At 39.6% G+C, this 27,186-nt stretch overlaps 1 protein-coding gene across 1 annotated transcript in view; it reads right to left on the bottom strand.

Moving 5' to 3' along the window:
* Positions 1 to 27,186, bottom strand: part of EP300 (E1A binding protein p300) — a 61,336-nt gene that overhangs the window by 28,764 nt on the left and 5,386 nt on the right. Inside the window, exons 2-8 of the mRNA XM_054272177.1 lie at positions 16,615 to 17,270; positions 7,722 to 7,898; positions 5,328 to 5,589; positions 4,450 to 4,563; positions 3,304 to 3,540; positions 789 to 882; positions 323 to 457 (exon numbers count right to left, since the gene is read on the bottom strand). Coding sequence (XP_054128152.1) covers positions 323 to 457; positions 789 to 882; positions 3,304 to 3,540; positions 4,450 to 4,563; positions 5,328 to 5,589; positions 7,722 to 7,898; positions 16,615 to 17,270 — 1,675 coding nt within the window. The remainder of the gene's footprint in view (positions 1 to 322; positions 458 to 788; positions 883 to 3,303; positions 3,541 to 4,449; positions 4,564 to 5,327; positions 5,590 to 7,721; positions 7,899 to 16,614; positions 17,271 to 27,186) is intronic.

Consider the following 27,186-nt stretch of genomic DNA (forward strand, 5'->3'; position numbering starts at 1 on the left):
CATTAACCCCAGTGGTTTGAACACAAAGCAGCAAGCAAATCTGCTGACAGACCGCAGCTACTGCTACTTCTTCCAGGGGCAGCAGATGTTTGTAGATGGCTTGAGCATAGAGTAGGAAACTTCCAAGACAACAGGCCCAAAGCAGCAGATGCAGTTCCATCTTTTGGCTTCTGCTTTCCCTTCTCCATGCATCCTGACAAAATTCACTCCTTGGCTCTCTAGTTCTGCAAGTCAGGCTTCCTTCTGCAACCCCTCAGCCTCCAATACACCTCTGGGGCAGCAGCTCACCTAACAGGAGATGGTTTTGATATTAGCTACTCACAATTTATGAACAAGGTGGTTTCGGAGATCCTGAGTAATGTCTTCATGCCACTGCTTTCGAATTCCGGTATTGGATGGTTGAGCTGTTGGCATGGCTCCCAAACTGGCAACATTGGCGCTTTCACTCATCATGGGGCTTCAAAAACAGAACAAGAATTGAGTGCAAAAGTCTAGCCCCAGCTTAATCATCTTACAGTCATGGCCTCTTTTAGAATAATGTCAGGACAAAGTGCTAGTTCAGCCATTCCCTAATCAATGGACAAACTGCAGAAATAGTTGCACACACACACACCAAACAACGCAGTGAAAGAGTACACGCTGTTCTACCCAAGGACTTGGAAAACTGCAACAAAAGCTACAAAATCCAAAGGGAGAGATAGCCATCAATGGCATTTACTCCACTGTTTATGCAAGAAGTGCCATGAGATCAAAACAAAATCATTGGGGTACAAAGGACTCAAACTTACTTTTGAGAATTCATGGTTGAATGTAACATTGAGTCAGGCAGCAGATTAGGAGGTTGAACCCCTACTCCTCCATTCACTCCCATTGGATTTGCACCTAAAAACAGAAGAATACAGAAAAAACGAAGAGCCCATTTACCACACAAAATCAGTAACTGCTCAGCAATAACAAGGGTTTAGACTTTCAAGTACTTAGACTTTTGTGCAGGGAATATAATTACCCATTGCTCTCTTCACCCCTCTTTCTTTTCCAAACTTAGAAAAAGCCCAAGGCACAACACTGGTGACCTTCAAGTGAAGCATCAACCCCATTACTCCTTTGCCTATCTTCCTGAACTTATCAACAAACAAGTGATTTCAATTTGCCACAAATATTATGTTCCAGAGTCCTTTCCTGTGACTCTCTAATGAAAGAGTCCAACCACTTCTGCTTTTTTGTTTAGAAGCAGTCAGGTATTTTTTCATTCAGAATCTTAGGATATTCACAAAGGCTTCAAAAACTTAAAACATCAGCTACCACCTACATCAGACAAGGTCCCTTCTCACCCACTCCATAACTTAATGATCCTACAACTAACTCAAATGCTTGAAAGAAGGAAAATCTGACAATTCTTTGCAGGAAACACTTCTAATTTGTTGCGTAACAAAATCTGGTTTTCTGAATCATACCTTAATCACCATAAAAATTGCCTGTTTTCTTCACACACTACAGTTACCTCTAAATTAGTAAAGAAAAATGCAGTATATTTCTGTCTGGAGCTTCCAAACAGACACTCTGTGACACCACAAGTAGAATGAAAACCATTACCAAGCTTCACATGTATTTAGGACATTTGAATCCTACAGAATCTGTATTTCAAACAAAATAACATTGCATACAGGAGAAGCCCACTGAAATTAGGTATATCAAGCCTAATACATACCCCTAATATCACAACCAAGTACTTAACCAATTTTTCATAAATCTGTTCCAAATCTCCTTTTCTTTAGTCCTTTTCTTCTTCCCAAATTCACTTTGCCATCTGAAAGCACACTGCCGTGCAAGACAACAGTCAACCTTTACCTAAACTCTCCCTTTTTCAACTGTCAAAACCTACCATTTCTTTGAGCCACTTAAAACTGCATCTTTTCACATACCAGTCCTTATCAAATCCTGCTATTTCTCCTAAACTAGCCCTGTTGTCCTGTAGGCCATGACCTGATAATTCCTATCTCACCTGTTGTAATTCCCTCCTTAGCTACTCACTCCTAATAAGGAAGCAACAGTCAAACGTCTACACTCTCCATGCTTCTCCTTTCTACATTAAGCTGCAGTTCTTCATACTCCAAGAGCTTTTTCAATCCCATTTCATTGGATTTTCTTAGCAACTGCACAAAGAATGCCCACTGTTCTGCAAGGAATGCATAGGCAAAACACTGTCTGTAAGTAATTACATACATTAAAAAATAACTTTGCTTCAGAAAAGACTGTAAGGCACAACAGAAAATAAAATTATTTTAGTCTAATTGTTTTAAGACTAAGCTCTCAGGATCCTTGCCCTTTTCTCTGTTTTCACACACTAGAAGGTTAAGTTTTAGCAAGTCACATGCAATATGTGAGGGCCAGTCATCTTATTAACAAGCCTACTCTACCCAGCAGCCTTTTCCTGAGTGACTCAGGAGCAGCACTCCCTTTGCAGAGTAGAGCAGAAGTTGGTTGCAGGCTGTAGTTTGTGTGTTTCTGCACCAATCTCTCATTCTGCACACAAGCTTCTCATGGGACACACAGGCACAATCACTATAATCCCATACAAGCTTGTGATAAATCACTGCCAGCTCTTCTTTCCTCTTTTCTGCTAAAAAAGCCACATCTGCTTATGCAACTCAAGCAAACAGCTAAGAGTGAGAAAAACTCCTGTGATGTAATCTCAAACTATCAAACTTAGATTTGGTGGTTAAAGATGACTTCATTTGACAGCATTGATAGCCAGGTTCTGATTAACTGTACTTTGAATTTAAATTGTTATCCAGTCCTACAATGTTCCTAAAAGCCACTTAGACAATTTAGAGCTACATGAGATCACACGACAGGATTCAGGAAGGATGTCAGTTATTTACTATTTTTCATTTTTTAAACAAATTTTACATATCTGAGACACAAATGTAAAATGCTGCACTCTGAGTGACAGGAAGTACCCCTGAATGCCGGCATTCATATCCAGTTATAAACTCCCCAATAGCCTGAAATTTGCATGACAGTACAATTGTAAAGAAAAAAAAAAAAAAGCCTTGAAAAATGATCATTTTTATAAAGAAACTAGTTTTTCCAGAGAACTTGTTTTCCAGAGAAGAGCACCTGGGCCCTCTAATGTTCCTGTTCCACTAAGTAAGTTTCTTTTTCAAGTCTAAAATATCACAAAGCCCTACCTTTTGCAAATTTTTTAGCAGTATTAAGCTAGTAAGTTGAGAAAATTTGCATTAGATGCAGCACGGGGAAGTTGCCTGTAGTTTGCATTTTAACACTACCAGATAAACTTACTCATAGGATTCATAGGGCGCAGGCTCTGGGGTGACTGTCCCTGTTGCTGATTCTTCACTTGAGCCTGGGGCTGTGTCTGCATCTGGTTCCCCTGATAGGTCAGTCCGAGGGCCGCGTAGGCTCTCTCGATGGAGCTGGGGTCGATCTGACTGGTAGTGTTAATGCTGGGCGTTGTCTGCTGCCCCACGCCCACAGAGCCGGTATTGGCGAGTCCCACGGCAGCTCCGCCCAGCAGCGCTGCGAGAGAGACACCGAGTTAGAGAGGAGAGCCGAGGGCAGCCAGAGAGGCCCAGCGACACAGGGACAGAGTGCACCGGCTGCTCACAACTAAAACATCTCCTTCTGGAAGCATGCAGGGACAGATCTGAAAAACCGGTCAGGAAACAGAGACAAGTTCTGACCCAACCAGCCAATCCAACGTGCTGTTTTCCCTTTGGGCTGCTCAGAGGAAATCCCACTTTTAAGTATTTAGGACACATCTGCTTGCTTCAAAGTGAAAACAGAGGCACAGCATGTCACAGAGGTCAAAGGCAGAACTGTACATACAGTTTTCCACCAGCCACTGCAACAACTTTTCTGCCCTTTTGTTTTTATTTTTTAGTTTTCTTAAACCAAGAAATAGCTCACATTAGTCATCAGAAGAGGCTACAGCAACATTAAAGCAGGGAGGAAAAAACCCCCATACAGATAACACAATGACAAAAATCTTGCCAAACATTTTGTCAGGGAGACTAAGGGGACACAAAGAGAAAGGGGAAGTGACATCTGATGCAAACAAAGAATGAAGACAGAACCAAGTGTCGGGGCTAAAATGACACAACGTGCGTGTGCACATCTGTCTCCAGAAACGGCCCAGCTGGAAGAAGCAGCAATGAAAAGCCAACCATTTCATTGAGAGAGTTATGATCTGTTCACTCTTACCCTTACCCTTCTTCTTGATAGAAAAATACAATAAAGTTAGAAAGTTTTCATAAACACTAGCAATCAGAGCCAGAAAAATACTCTGAGATTAAAACAAGAGAAAAACCCCATTACCATGTTCCCAGGTTTGAGAGTATCACCACTACCATCTGGGTGCAAGAAAGTTTTACTCCCAACATGCATTTTATAGTTTATTCAACACACAGAATTCCCCAGCTGACTTACATTGCTGATTTCTTTTGTCCCCAGCATTTTTGAGAGGCAAACATACAGGACAATCATGTCTGGTGCAATTCTTCCAGTGTGAGATGATTTGTCGGGAAGATGCACAATGTGCCACTGACAAAGAGAAGAAATGAAAAGCATTTACAAACTGCTCCCAGTATCTCCACATGGTCACCACAAACTGGATAGAGAGCAGCATTTTCTCTCAGGGCACACACCTATATCAACAGAAGTCAAAGTATTATTTGAAATAGTTCAGCACTAACTAGCCCTGAAAATGTAGCCAGATTTCTTCTAGTACTACTGGTTCAACCAAAGCCTACTCAAAAACCCCACGTGATACACCCAAGCCTATGTCCATGGCTTGAAGGATAACTCCATCTAGCTCAGGTATCAGGCAGACTGTGCCAAGCAACTGAGATGTCAACAACTGGCACAATCCAGATGAGCCAAGGCTATCAAAAAGGGAGATTATATTTTAGTAGGACAGAGAGAGGTTTCAAGTGCCAGTAGCAGTCAAATTCATGGCTTGGTATTACTCGAGATTCATCTCTTCAGTTTAAGGAAGACAGGTAGACTCCTATTTGCAGATTCTGAGTTTATATCTACCTTTAAAATAAGGCAGAATCCAAAAGATTTTACCATGAGTTACAAAGTTAGGCAAAAGATTTTCTACTCATCTCTTTGTTGGTTTTTGTCCCCTCTAACTTGTCTGAACTTTAGAGGCTCAGAAGTTGCTTATAATTCCCTGTCTTAAGCAAATAAGACAGAATTTCTTTAACTTATTTTTCCCAAGTCACCACTAGTCCACTCCTTTCCAGGAGCATTTCTCCTCCCCAAAACATGTATTACATTGACATAACCACTCCCCCACTTACCTTGGCAAGATTTGCCAGCCTGGCAGTGTGTCATGTGGTTCAAGACATTCTTCATGGTGCGGCAGTGCGGGAGGTTGCACTGCCGCACCTCGCCGTTGGCCTGCTCTCGCCGCTGACACTTGTGAGCGTGCAAGAGGAGCACCAGCTGCTGCTGGATGAGTTTGCGCTTTTCTGGATCTGCTGTCGGTGCTCCAGACCCCATGCCTTGAGAAGCTGCTGGCCCCATCCCAGCCTGCTGCACCTGGGGAGCCTGCTGCTGGCCCTGAAGAAGGTGAAAAAGAAATTCCTGGAAATAAATCTATTTTTGAAAAGAATTCATTTAGTGAGTAAACAGCTATATAAGGGAAAGTCCAATAAGAGGAACAACTACTACTAGATTCTCTGATTAAGGAAACAGTCCACTTATGTGTAGTTCTGGAGGACTCATTAAAAATGCCCCTTAGCAACAGTCCTAGCAATTCTCTTGCCAGCCACAATTTCCTCCTCATATCACTCTATTAGACCTAGTTCTTGCCTTATCAATAGCCAGCAGACCTTTGCACATGCTCACAGGTTAATTTGCAGTGCTAGACCAACCAGAAAATATTAATAGCATTTAGATCTCAAATCTCATTTTGGATGCTAAAACTTGCATCCACAACTCCTGCACTAATGGAAGAAAGCACATTTTAGAATAAGGTTTTCCCTCACAGTAGAAGGTATCTCAAGTGGACTGCTCCTAGAAAAGGAAAATGAAAGGTAAGTTCTGGGAAGCTTTTAACCTTTTCCCATCAGCAAATTTGCACATAAGCCTTCAAAACAAGCATCTCCTAGTCTCTGCTAGAGATGAAGCACAGCTTCAGGATAATAAACACTACAGAACTAATGTCAGGTATGGCAACATCTAGTTTGTCTTCTCTGCTTCTCTTTATTTGTTCAGAACTCTTTGTATTCCTTTCAGGTGACATTTGAGAACTACTCAAACAAGAGAGGTTCAGGTACTCTATATTGCTTGTATCACTACAGTTTAATAGACCTTAGTTTCTAATTGACTCTTCAGGTACTACAGGATGTTTCTGGAGATCTCCAGATCTTCAGACCCCAGCTACCTGTATTTCTAAATCCCAGCTCCCCTATGGCTCTTGACTACTAGCATTAACCTTTCATTTGACAAGGTGACTTCACCAATTAGTCAGGCTCCCAGGGTCTGTGCATGTTCCAATATCACCATAACTCCCTTGTTTGCAGCCTGGCATTCTGAACAACAGCTGAGACAGCAACAACTTTAAGTTCCTAAGTTCAGCTGGGTACCAGCTTCAGAAGTTTTATGCTCTGCACTGAATACAAACTTGACAGCTGGGGTTCTGAACAAGTTTTGGCTGCTTTTTTATTGATTCATACAACCAACTGGTTTGCTTGTCTTCCAATGTTTCATGCTCAACTTAAAAAAACCATTAAATAAAACTCATGGGATGGAGCTCTTCTTAATTTAAAGGAACTAAAGTTAACTGGAAATGGCTTTTCAGCAACAGTCAGTAAGATCAATAGATGGACCCTCCTAGGGGGCATGTGGGAGTGAAATTTGAAGCAGGGAGAAACACAAGCTATGTACAGAAAAATGAATTTGTTTCCTAAATTTTAAAAAAAGAGGAAAAAACCCCAAAACAGCAAGACATGTTGCACGTCATACCCCTAAGCAATTTACACTTTGAAAATGAGGCATCAGCTTTAAACTCAAGCCAGGGAATCTAACATTAAGGAACGTGGTGAGGCACTGGCTTTACAAGCTTGGGTCATCCACTTTTCCCACCATTCTTACTTCCCCTTTCCTTAAGTCCTGCTGCAGTAAAAGTGGAGACAAAAGGGAAAGGTACCAAGGCTACTACAGTTGCCAGGGAAACACCTCCAGCATCAGGACTGTCATGCATGTTCCTGTAATTCACAAGAAAGAACTCACAGCTGGGGTTTCTCAGCCCTATCACAGGTAACACCTGCTCAGAAAGGGACACCCCTCTTTACCAAAAGCATCAATGAGTACAAGCAGGAAAACAACTCTCCAGACACTCTGAGGAGAAGGGGCCCAAAAGAGCAACAGCAAAGAAAGGATGGGACAGGAGAGCAGAGGTGTCTGAACAGGCTGCAAAGCTCATTTCAATTAAGGAGCTCCATTCCATTTTCCCTGTTAACAGGGTTTGAAGACCAAAAAAGTGGAGATGCAGTTTATCAACATAGAAAGCACAACTCAGCCTTCTCCCTCATATCAGTCCTAGGGGTTGAAACAAGCGTGTTCTGTGTGGATTCCAAGTACATATTCACCCTGGGTAATACAGCTGCAAAATCTTAAAATGTGGCAAGACCAGAGCATATTGCTCCTCTCTACCAGCCATTTTCTGATATACCTTTCATTCTACTTACCATGTTAGGCATTCCTGCCCCAGGAACTGATTTCTTGTCCATTGGAAACTGTGGTAAGCTATTCTGCAGTCCAGCTTTATTCTGCATCTGAGGGCCAAGTCCACTGGCTCCAATCTGCTGCCCAGTATTTTGACTATAGGGCTGACCATAAGGGCTGGGATTGCTCATCATTCCCATCTAGAAAATAAAATGGTAAGGTGTTCAAGTAAGATAGTTTAAGTTCTCAATGTATAAGGCAAATTTATACTTCAGAGAAGCAAGAGCAATCACAGCCATGAGCTGGCTGCAATGCAACACTGCTCCTTTATGTTCACAGATTTACCCATCACACAACCTCACCTTCTCAACTAGACAGTTCCTGTAAACACAACAAGGCCAACTGCACAACCTTTGAGATCTGACTGGATGGAAGTGGCTTGATTATTTCTTTACAAAATTACTTTTAACAAATTTCTCATTTCACCTTTGTGAATTCTACAAATTCTGCAAATTTGTACCATGGACTACATAATTCTTCCAGACTTGAGTTCTCCTCCCTGCACTTGTGCAGACTCCAAATGGAGACAGGTACCATCTTCATTCATATCAGCACAGTTTATCCCCAAAACATCCTATCCAACTGCTAGCTCTCCCACAGCTCATCTCCAGACAGGCATAACAATTCATGTCTGCATTATCACTACACAAACATTTTCAATTTAAGAATACACCACAGTCATAGGTAACATCTCACAGTCACACCAACTCATTTGCAATACTAGACGTCAAAAGAGAGGACAGGTAGAAATTCTGCAAACAAAACAAATCTATTGAATCCTTCACCCACAAGGGAAATAGATTAATGTTTCATACAAGCCATATGCATATTCAACAGTTCTAACACACCAGAATATATCATCTGTTGTCTTGGATCACCCAGAACCTAAAGAACAAGAAACAATCTTGCCAATAAAGTTCTTTATCCTCTGATATTTTTTTCCATTCCTTGCATTCCCATTTATTTTCCATCGGAAATTTGGCCTTCTAGGACCAAAAGAATTAGACATAGAGGACCAGAAAAACTGGAGATTTTTCTAAAGATTACCAAGTTCTCACTATTACTCAGGCAGGATCTTCAAGGAGCCATAACTCAAAAACAATGGCACAAAAATACTTTAGAGGGCTGTGTTGCTTCAACTCACATTAGCATTTGATTAGACAACATCCAGTCTCCTTGATGCTCATTGATTCAAAGCATTTTCCTTCATTCTAAGAAGAACATAACTCCATGGTAGGCCTGTTTCTAATCACTTCTACATTTATTCTCAAAGCATCCTCCCCTAGCAGAAACACCTTGTTTCTCTCACCAAGCTTCTTCACCCTGCACTAGAAGTAACCAACATGCTCTGAGACTACCTGCACTTAGCCACACTTCTCTTTTTCAGCCTGTAACAACCTTCAATCCAATATAATAGCCTTCAGTTTGCATTTACAAAATAAAGCAGGATCAAACTCAAGCTACAGGAAAAGGAATACAAAATTCACTAAAGAACCTGCCACTTCAGACATCTGATATGCACAAGTGAATTCACTTGAGGACAGGCCTCCTCCTCCACACATAAGCAATAACCATAATCACACAGCAGTAATTCATTAGAGAGCAATGAAAAGAATCTCTACACATGGCAGAAAAACAAACTATGTAATGATCAAGCAGAACTAAAAGCCTTCCTTCCCACTATCATGTCTTGACCACAATGAATACACCTATGGTGACCAATGATCAGTTGCTGCCAAAACCAGGACAGGTAAGACCCAAAGCCTTCCTTCCTCTCCTTCAGGCTAGCAGGATCTTATGTGCAAGTTAAGCTGAAGGCACAGGGAGAAGAAAAGCATAAGGAGCCAGCAAGCACACTTTCAGAACATCCCCCTCATCATTGCTGCCTCAAATTGACGAGCAGGTTTTCAAAGCTCAGTGAAGGCCTGACAGTGAGAATCAGTCCCTTAAGGAAACAAGCTATGTTTGCCTGTAAGACAGCCTTATCCCTCTGAGGGAATCTCAGAACTGCAGAGAGTTTTGAAAGCAAGGACATGCTCAAAACCATAAATTTCAGAGCAAAGCTTTCAAGGTCATTAACAATCACAGCTCCCAAAGTCAGTTGACATCTGAGAATGCACCAAAGCACAGACAAGCTGGCTATTACTATCACCAGCTCCATTTGACTTCTGTAACTTATGCTGCTATCAGCCTTAAAAAACAAACCAAACATTCAGAATTAAAGGTTGAAGGCATATTTTCACAACTTGGTGTCACAGGGAGAAGTCAAGACACCCAACTCAGACAATTGGAGACTTCACACGCTAATTTCAAAGGGTTCAGAATAACTGTGGCCTTGTGAGCCAGCTCTGTCCTGACTACAGGGTAAGAAACTCAAACCTAGATCTAAAAACAACACTTTTGCTACATCACCCAAAACAACTTTCTAATGAAACTCACAGATGAGTTTCACCAAGCCAATCAACATTTATATTTGCAACAAAGCTGAACACAAACTTTATGTGAAGCTTCTGACTTTTTCAATTTACTCATCAAGTTGGCTCAGCTGGAGTGATCCTCATCAAGGATCTCTGATGCTTTCTCAAGCATCAGCCACTGGCACTGTTTGGGGTGCAAGACCAGCCCCCTCCAACAAGGCTCTCTCCATGGCAGCAACACAGGGCTCCCCTCCACCCTGCTCTGCCAAGGGACCTGGCAGCAGAACACCACATGCCCAGCTCAGCCTAGCTACTCCTAACAGGGGTAATATTTTCCCATTTCAGGTTACAGGGGAGGCAAAGACCTGAGGAGCTCAGGCCAGGTTGACAGGCAAGCACACCAAACTCACTCAAAGCCAGACACTCAAATGACACCTAAGATACTAAAAACCAAATTCCTCCAAGTCTCCCTGAACAAATCAGCAGCCATTACTTGATCCAGGTGAGACTGACACCTGCCAGATCCTCAGGTAAACCTCACAGCCAAGCCCCCCAGTTCTGCCATCACAGACTAACCTGACACCAACCACCTGCATGCAACCCTAGCCTGAGTCAAGAGAAACATCATTTGGGAGACTCTCCACCTGGCACAAGGTGGCCTTGTGATCCTGCACAAGAAGGAGCATGCTCATGTTATTTGCTGTGACACATTGAGAAACACAAATAAAAGAAAACATGTAAAAGAAAGAAATGTATGGCCTCATAGCTACAGAACAAAGATCAAAATCCTGTATAATTATAATTGTATCAGTAACCAACAACCAGAAAGACTGACACACAGTTCATCAGCACATTAATGTTCTTTGGGAGGGGACAGATAAACAAATGCAGAAGAGCCAGCCAAAGAAAGGAAGAAAGGTGGTGTTAGTACCACTGCATAGGAGAAGTACAAAGCTTCATCTGCAATACAATGCAAAAACATACATGGCTTAGTCATAGCTACAAGTCAGCAAGTACAACCTCTAGTTATGCTTTCTGGCCACCACTTGCTTTCACCTTTCCTACTTCTCCTCATATTCATCCAAAGTTTTTCTGTCTCTCCTCACCTCACAGTTTCCACTTAATTTCATCACATATGCAAGAACTTGCACACAAGGAAGAACAGACAGAAGTTCCAATTCACAGTAAAGAAGAAGAAAAGAAGGAAGATCATAAAATGATGATAATAGAAAGCAAAGGTAATCTCAAATGATTCTACCTTTTACATCCACAATAGAAAACAACTTGACTTTTCCACATCCTGGGGAAGCAGGAGCTGTCAATACCAGAATGGGGAAAGGTGTGTATTTCTCACCATGGATGACGTGAGTTCAGGAAACATTCTAGTTTACAAGTAACATCAGACACGGCTGTTCAGGTACTCCCCCCATCTAAGAGAAGTAACTACAAAAGCAGAGGAAATTCCCCAAGGTTTTATTCTAGTGCCATGAAACACATCTTCAGCTCAGAAGAAGGTCAAGTGACTAACTCTGCTTCTAGTTTTACTGTTAATAGCATAGAACACAAATTGAAAAGGAATACCTGCTAAATAAGTAGCTATATAAGTATGGACAAGTAGCTATATAAGTATGGACACAGACATTGCAAATATTCTACTGTTTCTCTGCAAGAACAACTGCATCATTAACATTCTAATATTTGAAAGACAGATAGATGTCTGCATTAGTATTGAACTGTGACCAGCTTTTAGATTTGCAAAGATAACTATAAGCATGGAGAAGTAAACAAACAGAACTAAGTTTTAATAACATTCTTTCAAAGGATCCAGAATTCACAGTATCAACTATGTATATCTCTACCAGGGAAACTGCAGTGCATGGTCTAGTTTAAGGCTATACTGATGATATCTAGTATCTTTCCATATCCACAACTTCAAAAGTGAAAGTTAATTAACTTTCCCCAAACAGGAGATTTAGTTTAAGTAAATTCCAGCTGGGTCTTTAAAAACAAGAATTTACTGTACAACACTTCCTAGTGCCATTCTACTGACTGGTAGAGCACTACTGAACTCAAGCATACCCAAACTACATTTTGCCAGTGGTGTCTGCTGCATTCTTTCCAAGGACTGTTATTGATTATTTTTCTTTGCACTTAACTGAGTAGTATTTTCAGATGCCTATTTCAAGACACCAGCATTATGTCGCTGCTATTTCTGCAAGAAACTCCCCCTGTCACTCTAGAAACTTAAGACTCACTGCTTCATTTTTCCCTCATAAACAAACATTCCTCTCTTACTCTGGTATAAAGAGAGCAATCATTCTTTTTTTTCCACCTTAGTTTACCAAAGAAGAGAAAGGCAAGGACTGGAACTCACACTCCCCTTTGAATGGATTAATGTACTTGATCATATGGTATGCTCAGTCACAGACTGAACAGTATGGATACAATTACCTGGTGAATCAAACAGCTACTGAAAACCAGAAAGGCAACCAAGAACACTGACCACCTATCTAAAATTAGAGACTGAATATGCTAACACTAAGAAATATATGATGCTTTTATTTTCTTAATCTAATTTCACATTTTGACAGTGACATCTTCAATCTCTTCAACTTTGAACAGAAATTTATTGTTATGAAACTTCTTATTGTTCTACTTAGAGGATGTTAAGGAGATTCTGACAAATTATATTTGTCTTTGTAAAATATTGCCATTGAATCTTCTTCACAGAAGTTAAACTGATAAAGCCAATAATAGCAGAGAGCTTTGCACTTACTGAAAGAGTAAGCCAAGTGACAAAGAATTTCTACTGGAACTAAATGTTTCAAGTGAAATGCTCACATAGCAGAGGTAGTAGTAATGCCCTTACTAATCTGAACTGCCTACACATCCACTGCATCAGTGGAGTAAGTGAACATTTCTTGAATCAGACAGGAAATATAAGTGACCTGAAGGTCAGGTCTCTCACTCTGTGGTAGAGCACTGCTATGACAGAAATGGATAGAGCAACTTACACACAAAATACCCTCTTTCCTTCATACGAGGCTGAACAGGTAAGACTCTGACCACGCACTCCCAACAGAACCCCATGGAAGAACAAAACAAAGGTTTTAACTAGATAAAATTCCAAATGAAGAATAATTCAAAATCAGAAATATGAATCAGCTTTTAGCAATTCAAGTTTTGCACTAAGTTACCTGTTTACATTTAAATCAAAGCTGTAAAACTATCTAGTGAAATACAACACATGAAAAATACTCCAATCATGACAGAACCCAAGCATTACAAACAATTTCCAAAACACTATTTCAAGAATAAAAGGCATGTCTGTTATCCTCTTAACTTGCACAAAACCAAGCACGTAGAAAACAAAAAACTATTCAAGAACACAAAACCTGTTACAATTCCTTTCCCTCCAAACTTCTAACACTTCCTTTCAGGGCAGAGTTCCACAGGCGTTTTTACGTCGGTACTGTCACCAAAGTAGGATTCACACCCTCCTCTGACAGGCAAGATCAACTCCTTTTAAAAAATTCCCTCCCTATTATAGGGATACTAGCTTTCCAAATGAGGAGTATAACCTGGACCTGAACAACAATTCAAATTAATTCCTTTTTAAATGACCACCTGAGTTTCAATTTCAGTCAGGATTAGTTTCCCCACACAGCCTGTCATGTAACTGGCACAGAGACAGCATCCAGGCAGAACTGCTTCTTCATAAGTTGGTGACTGCTACCATCAGGACAGAAAACTACAGGATCAAGCATCAGATTGTGACAGAACAAGTTTATGAACAGAAATAATTTACAGAGACATTTGGGATTTCAAGTCCTAAAAGTAACATGCATGACTAGAGAAGGTCAGAAGTACATAGATAATGAGCAAAGCAAGTGTTCCACTCTATTGCTAGTCAATGTTTTGGGAAGAGAGGAAGAAAACTTCAGTAACTCCACCGGCTAACAGAACAAAGCAGAAACAAAACCAATTTCACTTTCCAAATTGACTAGCCCCATGGAGTTCACCTCTGCTGTTAGAAGAGTATAACATTCTCCCTCCCAATTACTCAACGTCACAGGAAACCTAAGTTATTCTCTACAAACCATTGCACAAAAGACGTCCATTTCACTGAGAAAGAACTCTCTGAAGCAACCCTCCCATCACCTAAAGGGGCTGCCTTTGGCAAGCTAACATGATGAAGTTGAACAATCATAACCAAAACATCTCCTCTGATTTTTTTTTTCTTCCTCCTGAAGGAGAGCTCTGGATAATGTGCATTTTTTGCAGCAATGAAGAAAACCTACAGAAGTTATTACACCAACTCCCACTTTAACAGCAACATGCTACTAAATTTACCAATTAGAAAAACTGGCTTTTAAAAACAACTGCTTAAGGTCCTCTGTTTTCATCTACTTATTGAAGATTTGTAGGTGGGAAAACCCAAAAGCAGATGGGTGGGGAGATAAAACGGTCAGACATTACTGCTGTCAGACTTAGCTAAGCCTACTGCATGAAGTGAAACACAGGCTGCCTGCCAACAACCAAACCAATTGAAGACATTCCGGAATTTCAGCCTCCATTTCAGACTGTTCTCTCTCATCCGACAGCTTCAACTCCTTTATGAGGACTATACCCACTAAACTTAACACAAAAAGCCTCAAGATTGTTTTATCAGCAATTAAAGAACCCTAAGTAATTTTAACCAGTCTGGAACTATGAACTAAAAATCAGAAGTTTTTGTGTATTTGGTCTGAATATTCTCAAAAGCATAAAGGGTTCTTAATTTACATGTACAGAACTTTTAGAATTTAAGTAAGGAAAGGAGACAATTTAATTTTAGACTAAATCAGTCAAAAGCTTCATTTTATGTCCTTTCTTTACTTTTAGATAAATGAGTTTATTAGAGTGCATAACTCTACTTTAGCTCTGATAAGCAAGGATGAAGTTGCATTCCATCCAAATACTCAATACATCAATTTTTGACCTCTGAAGACAGCTTTCTGAAGATCAATTTTTAATTTTTTTTTTTTACAGCCAAGGAATAATGAATGAGGTATTATATAATTCCAATGCAAGAATACTTCATGCAGCTACATATTTCTTACCACTGTAAGCTGCATATAAATTTTCTACTGTAGTAATCAAGCTTTGTATCAATTTTCCTATCAGGCAAAAATATCTGAAATGACCAGACCATAGAATCAACTCATTACTTTAAAAAAAAACCATATATATACACCCACATCCCCCCTCAAAAGTTAGCACACTGAGCTTAAGCAAGCAACTAAGACCAAAGAATTTCATAATTAATATTCACAAGACACAAAAGTAATTTCACTTAATATATTAAAGCATGACAAAACCACTAATACACAGCATAATTTTTATGTAGGTTTCAAATATATTAATCAACTGTTACTTATCATTCCAAGTCCTTCAAGTGGACTGACTTTAGGCATTCAGAAGTAGATTTAGGTATTGCAAAGCACCTTAAAAAAACCTCTCCTCTCAGCAGCCAAGAAACACAAAATACTCACTTAAAGCGAACTAAAATACCAAAGTATTTTCTGGGCTTTTGATCAAAACATTAAAAGAAATGGAGAATACTCAAGTGGCTCCTACTCTAAGCTGGCTAATTATGCATGACAAAAATTAAATTAAAGACATCCTTTTATCCTTAGTTAAACCAGTAGGTCTCCTCTCATGTTTTTGGTGACTTAGGACAACTTTCTTCCAGCCTCCTGGATTACAAAAGCACATTCATTTCCCATTCAGTATTAAAAATATTTTTTTTAACTTTCTGGATTAGTCTCCAGTAGACAAAGCCACTGCAAATTCTGCAACTAGAACTGAGTCAGATTAACAGTCTGAATAACCCAACGTTGTCCTCAGACATCTACACAAGCGCTCATTCTCTACTATTAACTCGAATACCCAGCACACACAGTGAGAGAGCAGTCAGCTCAAACCTGTGAGCAGCTCTCAGCATCTGCCACAGCACAAACACTCAGCTGATCTCAGACAACAAATATTTGCATTAACTGTCATACAGAAAAAAGCACCACAGCACCTAAAAGGTCCTGATGGATTCCCATCACACTTGCAATACCAGCATCACATTAGATGGAAAAATACAGTTGCAAAGAAAGCATAAAACAGAATAAAATACAGTCAAGTTACTTTACAGTGTAATGGATAATCTGTACTGTCATAAGATTTCCAAAATAGGCTTTGTAATCTAGTCATAGTCTTGCTTGTTGTGCAAGATTCAATTTTTGCTTCCTATGACCATCACAAATTCCACTTTAGCAGTATATAAACTACTTAATCCATCATACAGGATTCTTAAAGAAAAAATCCTACAGAATCCAGAGTGCAGAGGATTAACTTTCCAAAACAAAGTCAACAATGAAGAAAAGTAATGAAGTTTAGCTTGTCTTACCTTGTTCATGGCTCCAGGCTGTGGCCCTCTTAGTCCAGCCTGCCCTCCCATCTGTGGAGTGCCTTGCTGCAGCGTCTCAGCCAACAAGTTGCCAGTGCCCATTCCTGGGTTTGGGTAGGGCATATTGGGTCTTCCTCTGCCTGCTCCAATGGAACCGTTCATGACTTGCCCCTGCATCATCCCCTGTCCGTTGCCTGCTGCCAACATGCCAGGATTCATGCCAGCATTCATCCCTGTGTTCATTCCCATGCCAGGCTGGTTAACTGGGCTGTTCACTGTTGGCATCATTGCTGCTGTGGATTGAGCAGAAGGACCCTGGTTCGGCCCACTCGCACCCATCGCCATATTGGGAGAAGTCAGCCCAGCCTGTGCCATGGGGCTCTTCACCATGCTATTCAACATTCCCATTCCAGGACTGTTCTGTTGGGTTTGACTGGCCATGCCTTGGCCAGGGCCACCGACCCCCATATTGAGATTTGGGGAGCTACCAGCCCGTAGAAGTTCAGACAGCTGCTTGTGTTTAGAGGCAGCATCTTGTGCCAGGCCAAGGCTGGTCTGCAGCTGGTTAATGTCACCACCATTGGTGAGTCCAAGTTCTGTGGAGCTGATCAGTTCATCTGGCAAGTCATGTTCCAGATCAAAGAGTGATCCAAAATCTGAAAAACAAAACAGATTGTGTATGAGGTCAGAGCAACTAAGAGCATCTTGAAGTTTCTACTTTTTAATTTCTAGCAAAACTTGATTTTTTGTATTTGAGCATAATTCCCTTATCAGTTGTTACTGAAAGCTATTTAATGCGTCAGGATAAAAGCGATTCTCAACTTTACAAGGTCTAAACTAGAGGAAACCACTCCAGCTTTCTACAATTTGTGTTGAAAGGTCACTGGATATCTCAGCCCATGATCGCTCAACTTGAGAATTCTGACAAGAGAGGAGTGAAAAATACATACTGAAATCTCCCAGAGTTAGCCAATGGAATTAAAGAGCGATTACTAAAAAGAATTAGCAGATTCTTGGGAAAACACTGTCTTTAAATTTTTTTCTAAACTTGTCACTTCTGGAATAGCAATAATTAATACAACAATATAACTTTTAATATGTTTACTACTAATTAAATAATAAATAGAGGTTTGGCTATAGGGTTTTATGTTGAGTTGGGTTTTCTGGCAATTCGTTTGGTTGGTTGTTTTGGTTTCTTTTTTGGGTAGTTCTTTGGGTTTTTTATTCTTCCATATGCAGTCATTACCAGCACTGAATTGCCAAATTTCATTGAACTCCACTGGACAGCCAGTATCTTCCCACAACAAATACTGTCAGAAAACAAAGTAACCCTGGAGAGTCCTTGCCACAAAGCTGTGAAGAGCATTAGGATGAAAAAACAAATTCCCATCTCAAGAGTCCATGCAAAGCAATCCCCAAGGTAACTAAGTGGCCAAAGATTGCTACTTGGAATATATAGATACAAGAATATTACATAGTACCCAACACTGACTTGCTCAAGGGAACAAGTTCTTACGTCTGCAGCAGTGCATGTACCTTGGTCTATTTAATCTACGGTAGTTAAACCAAAAATAACTTTGAAAGTTTATGGTTTCTGACATGCTTTAATGGCAACTTCCCTCTCCAAGTGAGAGAGGAGCTGCTGTGCTGTTCTCACCAACAATGAGTGTCTGGTGAGGAATGCAAAGCTCAAATGCAGCCTTGGCTGCAGTGACCAAAAAAGGTGGAGCTCAAGATGCAAATAGTCCAAATATTAGTGGGAAAAGACTACAGTTGAACAGCATGTAAGTCAGCAAAGTTAATCAGCATCATGGATCTGTTTAAAGTGTTTCACATGATACTATACCCAAACTGCCAAGCACCTGGACTAACAGAGTTTCTACAACTTCACAAGTGTTATCACAGATAAGATTGTGACTTTAGGATTCTCAAAATATGGTATGAGATTGGCAAGAATGCAGGTACACCACAACAGGGATTTTAACACTCCTTTTACACACTCTACATTACTACAAACCACCAGAGACAGAAAATTTCCATTAAAGAACTTCTAAACTATCACAATGAAGTAGCACATTCTTCATTATCATACATCTTGTGCTAGAACTTATGCTTTGCAAGACACACTAAGGACTGATCATTCATTTGCAAGACTGGGATTTCTGAAGATTCAAAAGTGAAGGAACAATCAGAAGAATAAGTCTTTGTCCAAGTTGTCTTCCATCTAAAATTATGAACTTAATGTTGTGTGTCAGTAGATTCATCTAAAAACACACCACACACACCCCTATCCCCACAAAAAACCCAAAACAAAAAACTGAAACCAACTTACAATGCTCAGTGTTTAACTTAAAAATTACATTACAACGAACATGGGAAGAGTTAGTGGAAGGGACCCTAAAATTAGAGATCAAGGAAATGGAAAAGGCAATAAAAGAAATCGATGACAGCTTAAATCAGCTTCCACTGGCACCTTAAGAAGCCTGTTAGGACAACAAGCAACTGTTGAAACATTGCATCCTGAATGCTAATAACCTGACAAAGAGCCCATGGGTGAGGAAGGAGTAAAAGATACAATCAGGAACTCACAACTTAGTCTGTTGTCCTCAAAGATGAGGAAACAAAACTGAAAACAAAATTAAGTGACGGGAAAAAACGTGACCCAGCACAAAGGCTGTACCGACAACAAAACCATCATGGCAGCCCAGACACCTCCCACCAGCAGCCACACAGTCCCAAGGCCATGTTTTTGACTGCTTCTAGTTGGGCAAAGAATTTCTGCTCTTGAACAAACACTACTCCCAGTACAGGCCAAGTCCCACACCAAAAATCCTTGCTTCATTTTTCTTGTGTTCAGACCATTGCATATAAAGCCCTTCAGAAAGCCAACTGTAAAGTGAGTATGAAAAACTAATTTGTTTTTCAAACTACCACATAGTATTTTCTCAGGAAGATCCATATAGATGATTTCAGACATAACACCACAAAGGGGCAGTGCAATTCTTGTTTTGAGAGACAAAGATTTGGTCATCTTGACTCACAAGAAAATATTAATCTTCTTCTCTGAAGACCTCACTTCCTTAAATTCCCCCTCCTCATAAATGAGGAGATAACTCCAGTTTGAAAGTTTACTACCCATTGCTAACTGGAGCATCCAGGTACAAGCCTTCTGAGCTCCTTTGCCTGGTCATTCTGTGACATCAGTGAACAGGAAGAAAAATGTCATAAAAACTGTAAGTGGCATTAATTCTTTTTATTAATACCTTAAAACACAACACAGCACCAGCTACATTAACAAAACCCACCCTCAATCTGAATGGTTGTGAACTAATCCTAACTGGATTAGTTCTTCACATCAAAACATTTAAGACATTCAACGTAAAACTTTCACATAAAACTAACTTGCTAGGATTTTTAATCCTAGAGTATATACTAGAGACAATTCATTGTAAAAGAATACTGTCAACAAGAATTGCAAGCAGTAGCTACCAAGAATGCAATATTCTGGTATGAGTTTGCTCTGTTTAGAAGTCTTTCCCAAAAATAAACCTTCAAATCTTCTTTAGTCAGTAAATATAGAAAAAAAACCTTTCAATTGTCTGGTCAGCCATGAAAATTACATTTTAGCCAACTGCTGTATCAGAAATGTTCTGATACTGGACTGAAACAAAACTTCAAATTACCATAAAGACAAATAGGACCTTGTGGATATATAACAGTCTTCTGTTATATATCTTCAGTCTTCTCCATAGGACTGGTGCCCTAGAGGCCACTGTAGAAAGTTCTACCTATGACCAAGCCAAAAGCTGTCAAGGCTGGGCCAGGCAGCTCACAAATCATGTGATAACAAGATCATACATACTCACCCAAGAGACAAAGGCATAGCTTAAGACAATGGTGAGAAGTATGCAGAGAGCTGATTGACTTTCCAGTACACTGAGCTCACTGCTACTCTTGCAATCTGTTTCATTAAGGATACGCACAAAGATTTCTCACTAACAAAATCAAGTTTTTGGGAAGGTAGAGGAGGAAGATTAGTCCTGCAAAGGTTTGTCCACCTGATTCATTATCTCTAGAGATCCTAACACAGAAAAATTGGGATGTAACAGAACTGGCAGTACCTGGCCTAAAGCCCAAAACCATCCAGTAATACACTGGTAGAAGTGGCGGTGGAGGACCTGAATCCTGATCTCAGTAGAGCAGCACAGAGCGATTCCCCATTATGCTGTTTATGGTATTATTAGTGTATTTCTTTCTACAGGTAACAAGAACATATAGAATAGATTGCTGCTGTCACCCAAGAGGCAAAGAAAAGAAAACCTCAAAATAACATCTAAGTAGTAGATCTGAAAGTCTGAATCTGTGTTTATCTCAATATGCAAAGGCATATAATAATTTCCTTTTAGGAACTGTACCACTACTGAACACTTAGTCCTCAGAAAAAAAAAAACAAAACAAACAAAATATCCCAGCAACTTATCCTGGCTACATTAGATCTGTAGTGAGAAAACCAGAAAAGACAGTAGGAACAGATCCATGTCTATCAGTGGCAGTTCAGTTAGACTGGATTAAGTAGCATGAACTGTGAGAAGGCAACTTCAGAAATTAGTGTACTAACCTGCACTGCATACTATGGACTGAACTCTTGATTTTGGGTTCTACTTCCAAAAGTCTGCCTTTGACAATGTCTAATCTGCAACATGCAAGGAAACTGCCAGCCTGGGCTGAAAAGCCACCTGGCACCAAAATGGACTTTAAACTCATACATATGCAGAGTGTGCAATCAAAATCCTTAAGTCAATAAGACTTCAATGTCTTATCAAGTGATCAATTTTCAAATTAGCTACGAAGTATTTATTTCAAGTTAGTTTTACTGCAAGAGCACCTGGTAGCACCAGCAATGCAACAGCTCTCAAAGGAGGCAAAGCAGCAATTTATGACAGTGTTTATAAAGCAGGGAATATATATCAATACTCACTACTTAGCAAGGAAACCACATGTTCAGGTGGGACACACAAGTTTCTTTTACACACTTTCTAGTCTACAGTCAGGATCCCATTCTTTTCTCATTTCTGGATTAAGACAACAGACCTTTACCCACCTTTCAGAATAAAACAGGAATTCCTGTCTATATGGAAGCTATCTGATCCTAGCAAATAGGCTGCAGTGAACTATACTGGTTTTCTAGGAACATCCCCAAGTGCTACAAAATAGCAACACTTCATTCTCACAGGAATGAACCCTCAGACTCAAGACATTCGAGCATTCAGTCTTGAGAAGAATTGGTACAAGCTGAAGGAAAAGCATCATGTGTGATCAGCAATGCCTCAAGAACCAGCTACTGACTGCTGAGCCTACCTCTTCTGTCAGACCAGCAAAGAGGTAAGAAACTCAACAGGTCCTATCCCTGTTTCCTCTATATCATATTCCAAACAGAGACACACCAACTCTGAAAGCAGCTAAACACACACCTTTTCACACAAATGTTTCTGAAGCCCAGCAACCTCTTAGTGGATCCACTTATATCACAGTCACTGGGTTCAGAAAAAAACGAGCAGACAAGGCTTAATACAGGACACTGAATACAAAGCATGTATGTGACAGGGTTGACAGAAACCACACATGATGCTGGACCACATGGAAAACACAACACCTTTGCTGTGCTTTCAGACAAAGAACAACAATAAGGTGCTGAGGTCAGTATCTTCCCTGTACAGGGATACAAAAGCTACCCATAACTGAACAGGGCCTACATGTGACAGAGAAAGTGCCCAGAAGATCCCACCAGTATTCCAGAGAAATCAGCCATTCAGGCTTGCAGTCAAGCACCAGCATTACAGGCCCTAAAACACACTGTCTGAAATGCCCTCAAAAAAGAAAAACAAAAGCCAGAACTCAAAACATAAACCCAAAAAAGGCAGGAAAAGGCAGGACAAGAAAAGGAGACAATCTCATAGGATAATCCTCAAATATCCATGAAAATGCAGAAGCAAAGGTGAAGCACAGACTTGAAACAAAGTGCTAATAAAGTCATCAATTCCCAAGGCCTCTAAAATGACAGAAAATTAAGCTAGACGAGTCCAGGCAGTTTTATCAGGGAAGAAGAAAAAAACCCAACCAAAAAAAACCAATCAAAAACCCACCCATGCCCAAGGAAAAGGCACACACCAACCTAGTAGGAACTTTGCTACACCACACTTTGGAGATCAGACCATCAAATCCATTAATAGAGGGGGCTTTTCATGTAGATACTCTACAAAGCCACAACTGCCCAATGGTAACACAAACTCTGCCAAAATGTTCTAACTTAAAATGTAGAATTAATTTAAATTCATCTACTAAATTAACTTAAAATGAAGGGGCAAAACACCCAAATCAGCGTAAGATACCAAGGTCTAGAGTCATCATTGCAGCTACTTGTTCCAAAATGCTCAGACAGCCCTCCCTGTATAACCCTCATGGAGGGTGACCGCTTGCTCAGCAGCCACTGCACATTTGTGTTCTCTATTTCGCCATTTGAGTAACAGCCTTCAGCATCAGACTTCAACATCAATTCTGTTCCCTGTAAGAAACTGGGAAAGCACTGCCACCTTCCTTCCCTGCCAATCCAGACAAGACCTGAATTTCTTCACTACCTCAAGAAACCTTGTCATTTGAGGTAAGACTGTAAACAATACAGAGAGCATATTAAAAAACCTTATTCAAAGCAACTGGAAGACAACAAACATGAAGGTTCAAAACATGTTTGCACACTATGGTAGCACACAATTTCTGGCACAAATATTTTTTAAAACAATCAAATATTTATTGATAAAGTCCAACTCACCATGCAGAATGCACATGATTCCAGTATTAGTTTTAACAGCCAGGCATAAGTGTAAGTATTTTACAAGTGTGAATAACAACAACAAAAAAATCGTTCTAAAGCAGCAACAGCATATCATTCAACATCTACTGAAGTCCAGAAAGTTAGGATCTCACTCTCTCCATTTTTTAAGTTATCCTAATCCCTATTCAAACACTGGTGTCAAACACATCAACTTTTGCTTAAGGAAAATAGTCTCAGTTTTGTGACGTCTCAACAACCTGCAAGTCTAAGTCATACTTTGCCCAAACTAATATCAACTGAAATGCCTATTTTAGTAAGCTCTGATTGATGCATGGCTTTTGCAGCTTCAGAAGAAAATTGTATTTATAACAAACTTTTCAGTTTCATTTTCAAAGTTCTTAAAAAAACCCAATATTTAGAGATATAGATGATAGTAGGAGTTACCACAGAAAACCATAATGAAAATGCAATGGTTATGAGTCTGGAATATAGAACTGTAACTGTTCTAAGGAAACAAGTGGTGTAATCATATGGAAAAGACTGGGGTCAAAATTCAGGAATAGGATACGTTTAAAGATTTAATATTACTTAAGGAGGAATTTCAGAGACATTTTTATTTACATACCTGTTTATTCATGCTGTTATACAAAGGCACTAGTGTTGCCATCACTGATAACCCACTGATAACATAAGGCGAAGTTTTGACACTTTAATTCCAAAATGCTGAAGTCACGCCATTAATAATTTCCTTGTGAACATGTTGCTATTTACATAAATTTCATTGGACTACCTTTAACTTGAGTCAAAAGTCTCTAAATTAGTATTACTATTCCCTGTGTATGCACACAGGTCCAGAAAGTTACAGAAGCTGGTGGACAAAAACTGGGTACATGCAGATGGGATGGGAACACCCTCACGTGCGTGGAACACACCGATTCATGTCAGAACCAATTACAAATCAGTTTCAAGAAAAGAGTAAAGTTCATTTCATTGTCAAGTTAACAACAACTTTGAAATGATGCAATCTGCACATACAATTACCAAAAAATCAAGTCACTTTTCTGAGTTCATTCAACATTACTCCAGAGTAAAAGCAAAAAGCAATGCTGAATTTATGTACAAAAAAAAACTATAACTAAACAAAATAACATAAGTCAGCAGATGAGACTTCATTATCTTAAACCAGTAATACCCTAGATTTCCTGGAATTACACCCAGTAATATATAAAAGGCAGTTTAGCTTCAGCAAAATTTGTACTGAGGAAGCCATATATCAGCATTTTGCTGGACTTTTACTTTTTATTAGAATTCCAAGAAGGAAAAAAACCCTGAAAATCTGTGTCTTTTTATCCATTAAAACAGCAGAAGTATGTTACAATCCCTCTTAAAACAAGAGAAATTGTCTATTCAGTGGTATTTGGAAGTCCTACAAAAAAGGAAATAACAAATCCTGATTCTGCAAGCAGAGACCGTTCAGAACTCCCATCCTTAGATCTCTTATGGGAATACAGCAAAAGATGCAGTACTGAGGGGCTTCACACCATCAAATGGGAAACAGCTAAATCTTTATCTGCCCTCTCTCATAATGACCACTAATAGAAAATAACCTGTTTTTCAAGGTTCTGTACCTAACTTGCACTTGATATTAAAAATCTTACACTGGTCTCCAATTTGACATGCTTGATGTCAGGTGTGTTTACAGGAATGGAATCAATTGAGCAACAAGCTACTGTGTTTGAGTCCATCAGAATTCAACACTCCTGCTAATTTTCTTCAAAAAGATTTGGAAGAAATAAGTGCTTGAAGGAAAATATTGCACATAAAGTTTTAAAGAGAACTTTAAATACATTTAAATGCTAGTCCATTTAAAGAAAACTTGTTGCTCTTCAGGAAGAGAATGATAGGTTGTCAGATACTGTTCAGGGGGAGGATCTCTGCCTCAGTTGAAGTTCTACTTAAAGTTCTACAAATTCAAGGCAGCCACAGAAGTTTTTTTATCAGGCACACCACCATATGCAGAGACAGATGTATTTTACTTCAGCCTGCTGCTACAGTTTAAGTAAAGACAGAAAAACAAAATCCTTGGAGACAGGTGTGCATTGTTTAGTTGTCAGTGAAATCTACACAGCAAAACGACTCCATTTGTCAAATAATAAATCAAAGTGATTTTTGGGCAAACCCTCTCAGAAGGAACACAAAATCAAGTGATGAGAAAGGGTGAAGTAGTATCTTTACACAGTTGGAACAAGCACTGAAAGGCTGCTCCTGCTAAACAAGACAGTGAGGTGACACACTGGAGATGATCAAATAGCCGACAGAGAAGATGCAGGAAAGATACACTATATCACTCAAAATTGAAAGTTAATAACAAAGTGGTTTACTCCAAGTTATAAAAATACAGAAAACTAGAACTCCTACAGCAACAGTTCAGCATTTAGCATTAGCATCTCATCAGACCCACATCCCCCAAAAACATACTAAAACCTAGAGTCTGATAGACCCTTCTCAGATAAAATTTGGTTTTTTTAACAAATGCACAAGTGACCAATAATCTGAACTCAAGGCAAACCCTGCTCTAGGACTGTGAGAAACAAGATGGAAAAACTAGTATTTTTTTTTTAATATAGGATTTAAATTCTTAAGTCTTTTGCCAAACAAAGGTTTTTCCCCTGCAATATTAAACTTGTGAATCTAGTTTTAAATTGCAATTGTAAACTGGTTTTCCAGTCTCAAAGGCTTTTTATCTGTAAGTGCTCAACACTCAGTTTTACACCGTGGTACATAGGGCCCTCGTGTTGGAGTGAGCACTTATTTTTTAAAAACTAGGTACTTTTTCTGAGCAGTGTTAGAAAGCTACCGAATCTCAGAGACAGAGTCTGCATGGTGAAAGACACAAAGAATAGATACAGCGGTTTGGAAACCTACAAGGTTCAAAAGCACACATTTTTTTTTTTTTAAAAATCACTAAGCACTATACAAATGATTGGTTGACTTTTTAAAGAAGTCTCACAGACGTAAATTTTCTTAATTTATATTTATTCCTAATACAGTTACTTTGAGAGCCTGTTTAGCTACACAGCAAAGACATTCATTTTTGCCAGACAAGCATCTACCACTGCAATACTTGACTTACAGTATAGTCCATCCATCAAATGACGTTTTAAGGCAAAACCAGCAAGGAAAATGGCTTTTAACATGAAGGGATGAAAACGTTTAACTGATGGCTACAAGCTAAAATGTAGCTAATCATTTGGTCTTTAATGTTAGCTAGAAAACAGACTGATGAAAAGTTGTTAATTTTAAATGTAGTATGTACAAATGCTAGCAAAAACCACACAACTCTTGGAAAACAGAAAATTGAAAAGAGTAGTGGGGCAAGAGTAATACAACTCATTTTGAGAAAAGAAACATCCTGATCCATTCGGAAGGAATGAAAGATGAGTATCAGTCAGAACTGCAGCAGTGCAGAAGAGAAGTTTCATTACAGGTCTTAGACCTCTGATGTGAGGCAGAGCAAAATTTAAAAGGTCAGAAACAGTTTCTGACAAAAAGGAACATCCAGACTTTACAAAAGATGGATACTTCAAGGGAGATGGAAGATGTGCTACTGCACAGAAAAACGTGACTTTTGGATACAGGAAACTGAAGGATGTTAAGGCACACACCACAAAATACATTCTCTGCTCTTTGATATAACACACATGCCAACTAATTGTAGAAAACTGACTTCCAGTGTCCCAGCA

This window comes from Melozone crissalis, unplaced genomic scaffold, assembly GCF_028551555.1.
Source record: "Melozone crissalis strain CALT ecotype California unplaced genomic scaffold, PUWL_Pcris_2 ptg000004l_1, whole genome shotgun sequence".
Lineage (NCBI taxonomy): Eukaryota > Metazoa > Chordata > Aves > Passeriformes > Passerellidae > Melozone > Melozone crissalis.